Here is a 7,953-nt window from a genome sequence, read left to right on the forward strand (position 1 = left end):
ACAGCTGTTTTCGGTGCGTAAAATTGGTGGGAATTTTCTTTTTAGCTTTCGCAATGCCTCGGAATTCTTTATTTTCTTTTTCTGCTTGTTTGTGGGATTTTTTACATCTATCTTTTTTATTTGTTTAATTTGTTTAAAATGAAGTGTACATATTTGGTTAAAATCGATTTCCTATTTGCTACTTGTGTTGGTTGGTCCAATCGATTGTGCAATCGATTTTCGAACGTAAAGTGACAGCCCTAATAATGCTAACACATTTATCCATCACCAACAAGCAATTACCTCCCTCTCCCTCTTTGTCTCTCTGAGCTCAGCCACACTTCTTGGACCCCGTTCGTTGCCGTTTGCCCTAGCAAGGGGCTGCTGCTGTATCCCACAATACGTTGCTCTTTTCTTGTCACACACAATTTTTTGTCAAGTCAGGGCACTCAAACCTTATGCATGTGGCTTAAGTCAATGGAAGATATTTTGTGTGTGGTTGTGAATATATATACATACATATACTGTATGTGTATACTGCATATGAATGTTTTCAAATGTCAGTGCCGTGTATGTGTGCGCTGTATTGCCTTGGTCTGTGCTGTGTGTGTGTGTGTGCTAGGGGAGGAGGTGACTAACAGCTGTGACTGGCAGATAATCTTTTTTACCCCTCCTGTACCTGAGTCACTGTCCTGTACACAAAGTCACATGATTGTGGCAAGGGATTTCACTTGTCATTGCCTCCTCCTTTCTTTCTCTTTGTTAGTGGGTTTGATCCAGCAAGCCCACTATTGTTCTTCTTAAAGGAACCGTATGTAAGAAATGTAATTCAATTAATCATAAAATGGCCCTGATTTGTCACTAGACATTAGGAAATCATGCTAATTTCAAATACTTATATCACTGACAACAGTAGTCCGGCCAGGATATCGTCATTTAAAAAAGTTGCAGCCCTCAACTGATGTTGATGTTTACATATTTGTGTTTTAGCCTGATCCGCCACCTTCCACCTATCTAGTAATCACAAAGTCAGTAGTGTTTCGGCATCTGGGTTGCCAGCTCTGCTGTAGTTACCACATCTGCGGTGTACACCGCTCTACAGTATTTTGAAAGTGATTGTAGTACCAGTTTTGGCCAAAATCCTACATACGGTTCCTTTAAGTTTTCTTACATATTATTCCTGTTCACCCACTTTTTGTACTAATTACTGCTCCTAGACCGTTTGAGCTATCGAAGTGGTTCGGACTCCAAAGTGGGTTTGATCCAGCAAGCCCACAGCATGGGCTATTGTTCTTCTTAAGTTTTCTTATACATTATTCCTGTTCACCCACTTTTTGTACTAACTACTGCTCCTAGACCGTTTGAGCTATCGAAGCGGTTCGAACTCCAAAAATTCAGGCCCGAACTGGTTTAACTTGCTTGTTACTTTCGTGTCGCTGGCCCTTGTCGTTTTCGCGTTATTCCCGTTTTTCTGCGTTTTTGGGCCCCATTGAAATGAATGGCGGAATGTTCAGGATTCTAATTCTGATTGTGACATCACAGCTCTAATTGTTTAAAGGGGCCCTATTATGGTATTATTTACTGTTTATTATTTCATTTGTTGGGTCTAATAGAATCGATTTACAACGTTGAAGTGTCGTCGGCCATATTATTTTTCATCATACGTCTATCAGTATTACAACCCCTATGTGAAACGCCCGGTTGCTGAGAATTTTGAGGCAGTTAGAATCTTGGCGCTGACAGAAACGTCTCGTCAGACATTTGTAAGTTAGGCGATTATGGCGTCAGTGCTGCCTTACCAATTTGAACCAGAATCCGACCCCGAAAGCGATAATGGAGCTGATGGAGCCAATGATGAGCGCGATGTTAGTCGTAGATTGGACCAAGACGTTTCACTGTGGTAAGTTTTTGTTTATTCTATTATTCACACCTGATTTACAAAATGTATCTATAGCCTAGCGTCTAATTTAGCCCGAGGCTAGTAGGCTACTCGTACTAACAAGCTTTATTTGCCTGCCTGACATGGAATATAAGTGAACTGCTTTTGTCTGCCAAAAATAGTTAGTTCTATAACTTATAACATCTTTGTTACTTAGGTGCACTTGTGGGAATTGTGCCACTATGCCTAGTGAAGTGGAGAAACGTCTGCTGCAGAGAAATCACAAAGGTAAAACTGATAACTGTAACTTTAGGCTAGGCTACTACATGGTTTGGTGTTTATTTCTATGGAATGACCTAATGTCCTAGCATAAAATGAGTAGCTTAGGCCTACTAGTGAACTAGGCTTGTTTATGACATCTCTAGCATAAAGCATCAGCATTACACTTGTAATGGTAAACGAGTGATCTCACCAGTTCATTGTAGTCTCAGCCAGGTGCATACTGTATTATAATCATTGTTATGTAAAAAAACTAATCAATGATACATTTTTATAATTAATATGTAATGGTAAACGAGTAATCTCACCAGTTTACTGTAGTCTCAGCCAGCTGCATACTGTATTATAAATCATTGTAAATAAAAGTCTGACAAGAAAACATGTTGCTTTCTGAATCAATATTGTCCATGCAGTCATGTAGCACTCTGAACAATGATGATGCCAAGGTCACTTGTTACACAGTAGTAGTTCTTGTCTGATTTTCTTTATTAGGTAGTAAGACGAATGAGCCAAGTGCCAATCCCCATAATGTACATGACAGAACATCCAGGCCTAGAACCTGTGTGTCTAAACCCATACAGTCTGCAAAATATCTACAACATTTACAAATATGATTACGGACCTGTTAGGCACAGAACAGAAGAAGAGTAAGTTACTTTGGCTGTAATAAGCTCTTACTAAACAAAACAAAAGCATTATTCTTATGTAATTTGTATGCATGTAAACATTGATGACAATAGTGCATAGCTTCTTCCATAGAGTATGAACCTTTGAGGTAATATTTGAAGAGTTTGGTTTCAAAACGCTATATCTCCATTTTTAAAAACATTAAAAAGTCATGTTATTCAATTGTGTATTTCAGATAATATCAATCAACTTGCTGTTTTGTTGTTTTGATTGAGTAAAGGTAAATCAATTAACAATGCCCAATTACAGTTCTACTGAAATTACTTGCAAAACAAATTGTAAAAAAATTATAATTATTTATCAAAGTTCTTTAAAATGGTCGATGTAGCGTTTTGGAACCAAACTCTTCATTTGAAAACGGTTGTCCCTTCAGGCGTTTGAGGCATCTTGCCTATCGCAGCTTTGTAAGCTGGTGCTGGGGTTACTTAGGACCTAGTCGTCGGGTCATCATCCCGTCATGTGTGGTGCAGTGGATACGGCAGCAGTTCCCGTCTGGTGATTACATAGGCTTCAGACCACCTATTGATTGAAGCGGGAGACGTGACGGGCAACCAGCTCAGCCTTTGGAGTTTTCGGGAATTCTGCTGAGAGGTCTGGAGGGATGGGGATGGTCTTCAATTCCTCTGCAAAAGATGTAGGGTCCTCAAAAACTTCCTGCATGAGCAGCCTCATGAGTTCACGTACATAGTCTGGATGTGGATATAGCATTCAAATCCAATAAATGTATCCATAACAATCTGTAAACTGTTGTGGCTGTATTTAAAGAAAATCTTTAACAAACTTACTGAAGGTTGGATTTGTTTTCACAGGCTTCACAATGCCTTCCCCCCTCTTCGCCTTTGGAAAAACAACCTTGAAAACGGCCTGTCCTGTAGATGTTGTGGCTTGCTCCCGCAAAGCATGTTCATTGTGGTGCATTGCTGCTAGATACAACCTATGGTAACAACACAACAAAATGATTAAATACATAGAATGACTGACAGTCATCTCAATCAGTCACTTAAAATAATGACATTGTGTATTACCTGCACAACATTCCCATGAAGGGGAAAACTACATTCTTTGGTGCAAAACGTAGTATCAGGCTGTGGAAGGACTCTAGTGATGAGGTCTGGTGATGGTGGCTGAGTTTCTCTACATCCTTCAGGACTCTCTTGTTGAGCAGTATTTTCTCAGCTTTGTGAAGTGCAACTGATCCTTCAGTAAAATAAGAACACGTGATGAAATATCAACCCCCCTGCATCACAACAAAAGACTGGAAAAATGTAATACTTGATTTTCTGAGTAAAGATAATTTGGCACATACCAGGTTGTAACCATTTGCTAGGGTCCCTTGAGACGTGGTCGGGATGCAGACATTTGGGGAAAAGGGGGTCTTCATGAACATGAACATTTTGTAGGTGATTTAGCAGTGATGTCCATTTTGCCAACTTTTCTGGTCCAGTGCTTGACGACGTGGCACACCAGTAGACATGGTTTTTGATGCTCTGTAGCCACTTCTTCAGAACATCACAGTCTTCATTGTGCGAAGCTTTCTCAAGTTTCTTGGACAAACCTGTTTACCACACACACTGATTATACAATGTGTTAATTGCTAACTTCAAAGTTTAGGATATGAATTAGGAAAACACTTTACCTTTCTCAAAGTGCCAAACGTCATAGAACTGAGTTACGCTGCGTTCCCTCAGAAATTTCTGGATCTGTGGATGACGGTCTGTCACAATGTAATCCACCTTCAATCCATTCGACTCCAGATGATCTAGGCATCTTTTCAGTCCTTCCTTCTCCATATGATAGCTGCCACCTACTTCATTGCTCTGGTAGTGAATGGTCATTACAAACAAAAAACATTAGACAAAATCACACACTTTTAAGATTCAAATTCAAACCAATCCAAAGAGAGAAACATACCTGAACAAGTTGGATGTCCATAATGGTGTTGCTCTCCAGATTCATTAGAGTGTAGCTGCCAAACTTTGCGGAGTGCCCTACTAAAAAAAATTATTACAGAGTGTGTAAAGCTTTTCAGCACACCAAAGGGATGTCATATGATTCAGAATGCAAACTAATAATTTAGTTGCCAGACTATTTCAAATTTCTACAAACCTGGAGAATCAGCCCTCATGTCTCCTCCCACTGCAACCACCCCACCAAGGTGCAATTGATGCTGGAAATGACTCTGCTGATCCATCTTCCACTTATGAACAATAGCCGGTTCCATGTAATTCCTTGCATGCCTTCTGAAGGTGTCATACTGAAATATCTGGAGTTGCATGGCCTTGCACAGCTTTAAAGAAAAGACAAATAAGAGGCGTTTTAGACCAGTTTAGTTCATCACTAGAAAGATTCACATGTTTGAAATGGTAAAATGCTTACCTTTTCCAGGTGGATACTGTAAAGTAGGTAGCCGCAGAAAGTTGTAGGTTGCCGACAGGGGTACTTCCAACCATGGGCTGACTCTCCCACTCTCTGAAGTAACTGCAGTGTGGACATCGCTGAGTGAAAGCCACATAGGTTCCCATCCTTCGTCGTTGGAGATTACAGCCCTTCTTACACACTGGACAGTTTTCAAACAGCTGTTTGAGGCAGCTTTCAAAAACAATATACTTTTCCTCATCATGTGTGGACTGTGTCTCAAACCTAACAGATTAGAAACAAAACATAATATTAGTTTTCAAATATGTTTTTTAGAATAATAGCAATGTTGTATCGCTGGTAACCATATACTGAAAACAGTAGCCAATACTGCTTTTAGTACAGCCAATACTATACAGTAGCCAATGCTAAAAACTTACGAGATGTCAGATTCCTCTGTAAGTACAGAATCTCCAGGGTTGTAAGTAGAGTCCAGAGGCTCCTTATGAAATTCATTTGAGGAGTCGCTCTCCTCCTCCAACTCAAGCCGTGGTCTCTTGCTAGGTCGACAGCCTGGGCCCTTTATTGGTGTAGACGCCAGTGGTGAGTCTATACCAGAAATTATTCCAGTGCCTACACTGAGAAGAGGCAGCTTTGTCTGGATACCTATGAATAATATAGACAAATCTTATTAGAAAATAAAAAAAAATAATTCAGCTGATGATTTTGTCCTGGGTACTGAAGATATAATACAGAGTAGACCTTGGTTAACAACTATATCACACAATACCTTTGCTTCTCATGTGTGCCGTTTTCAGCGATCCCATGGACAACTGTGTGCCGACTGAAGTCGTCTTCAATGGCGCACTTTGTACTCCCACAGAATGCATTCCCACGGTGTTACTTGTCTGGGTTCCCGCCGAAATAAGCTGAGGAGAGTCGGTCTGACATCCGACGTGCTGGAAGGGGCTAAATGGGGCACTGGAGTCCTGTAATTATAACACCAAAATCTGTTACGAAAATAATTTTATACAACCTAACAGTTAACAAAAACAAAAACTATAACCATTCAACCAAATAGTACCCCTCACATAGCTGACGTTAATTGTCCGTAGACGGGCTCTGTTACCGTTTAGAATTTGTTTGAGATCCCCCGCGAAAACTAACGTTAACTTATAACGTTAGGCTACAAATAGCACCAGTGACAAATTAATCAGCCTTGCGTCAAGACTACAGACTGAATTCGCTCTACTTCAACATGGTAGCCTCAATATCAGAGCTAACTGCTACACATTGGTTTAATTATACCACTGAGCTTGCTTTTAAGCTACTGTAATTACACCTTTGCTCAGCTCAGACCACAAACTTAGTCAGCCTCGCTAGCACTAGCAGTTAGCTATCTCCGCTCGCAAGCTTGTAGGGTTAATTACCCCAACTGACGTTAACCTTACACACAACAACTTTTGTTAATATCACAAAAGGTTTACTTACATGTCGAGCGACATCTTCACCCATGGGGCCACACAAAGTTGGAACAGCATCTTCCCTCAGAGCAAGCAGCTTCGCAAATCCTGTGCTGAACAAACGCAGGTTGCTGAAGCAGCCATCCGTGAAGTGACGGGGACACAGAAAAATGGTCGGTAAAGTTGGGGGAATAGAGTTAAAAATAAACTCTAGCCAACAGGTACGTGTAGGCTCTGCCTTTGGCAAAGCATACAAGGGAGACGTCCCTTCACAACAAAGAAAACACCTTCTACCCATTGCTAACCGAAACTTTACTTGCTGAGAAACTCGAAATCGAACTGTTCTAGACTGACTGTGAAATCATCTGATGACGCTGTCCCATTTACTCCCAGCAAAAGTACGAGGTTACGTCACCTCGTACCGGAACTAAAATAAAGCAACGGCTGAAATTCGCATCGAGGCGTTTCTAGGCAGCTCAGTAGTGTGTCTTTGCGATATTCATTTACTCCCCCCTAGTGGTTACTTTTGATATTGTGTCTTTGCCGACCATTTACATACACAAAAAGCTATATAATCCACGATAGGACAAGGAAAAAACGAAAAAGCATAATAGCACCCCTTTAAGCTTGCACCTGGCAGAGTTCTGAGCCATCTGGCACTGTCTAATGGGCTGGGCTGTCTGTGTATATGAAGGTGTGTGCATGTATGTCCGATTTTCATAAATGAGGGAACGCTGGAATCCTTGAATGAAGCCCAGTTCAATGCCTTGCCAGCACCAAGTGTAAAGGTCATGTAAAAAAAGCGCTCTGCCATCTTTTTTTTTAAAGTGAATCCATGTTCATACAGGTCAAAATAAAAAAAACTTTTTCCCGGTCCATTCAGCCCAGTTCAATGCCCAGCTAGCTCTATTCAAACTTAGTCATGTATACAGTTGTATAGATTATAACATTGAGAAACACACATTTATACAGATATTATGCACATCCACGCAACACTACTATTCAAGTTAAGTTACTCATCATTGCCCGGCAAGAAGTCCACAATTCAATTCAATTGCCACGATCTGTGGAGCTTACAGACAACATTAAATTACTATAGGTTCTGTATGCTATTCCTAACGAGTCCCTTCATGACGGTGTGTTGCAATGCATTCTGGGTGCTGTGCTGTGATTCGACGGCTCGCTACCAAGGCTCCAAATAGCAACACACTTACACCGTAGCATAATGAGGGTATCTACATGTAAACCGAAGCATTGATAACTGTGTAAGTCTACAGGCAGTTTATTAAAAAGAAAAACAGTACCGTTCAT

The 7,953-nt window shown here is 40.7% G+C and overlaps 2 protein-coding genes and 1 long non-coding RNA gene across 3 annotated transcripts; 1 reads left to right on the forward strand and 2 right to left on the reverse strand.

The window, feature by feature from the left end:
• The first annotated feature begins 2,730 nt into the window (after positions 1–2,730).
• On the forward strand, positions 2,731–3,711 carry LOC125304626. The gene is made up of 3 exons (XR_007195262.1): positions 2,731–2,784; positions 3,198–3,458; positions 3,634–3,711. It is a non-coding gene; the product is annotated as an uncharacterized LOC125304626 (long non-coding RNA).
• On the reverse strand, positions 3,344–5,194 carry LOC125304619. Its single transcript, XM_048259036.1, has 6 exons — positions 4,931–5,194; positions 4,736–4,812; positions 4,461–4,641; positions 3,850–4,021; positions 3,610–3,758; positions 3,344–3,513 (listed from the first exon to the last, which is right to left on the reverse strand). The coding sequence occupies exons 1-6, from the start codon at positions 5,097–5,099 to the stop codon at positions 3,344–3,346; spliced, it is 918 nt and encodes a 305-aa protein (XP_048114993.1). The 5' UTR covers positions 5,100–5,194.
• Positions 5,195–5,196: 2 nt separating this feature from the next.
• On the reverse strand, positions 5,197–7,079 carry LOC125294878. Its single transcript, XM_048243956.1, has 4 exons — positions 6,671–7,079; positions 5,970–6,168; positions 5,620–5,845; positions 5,197–5,464 (listed from the first exon to the last, which is right to left on the reverse strand). Exons 1-4 carry the CDS (start codon positions 6,938–6,940, stop codon positions 5,197–5,199), a joined length of 963 nt encoding a protein of 320 aa, XP_048099913.1. The 5' UTR covers positions 6,941–7,079.
• Positions 7,080–7,953: the final 874 nt, after the last annotated feature.

This window comes from Alosa alosa, chromosome 1 (assembly GCF_017589495.1).
Source record: "Alosa alosa isolate M-15738 ecotype Scorff River chromosome 1, AALO_Geno_1.1, whole genome shotgun sequence".
Taxonomy (NCBI): domain Eukaryota; kingdom Metazoa; phylum Chordata; class Actinopteri; order Clupeiformes; family Clupeidae; genus Alosa; species Alosa alosa.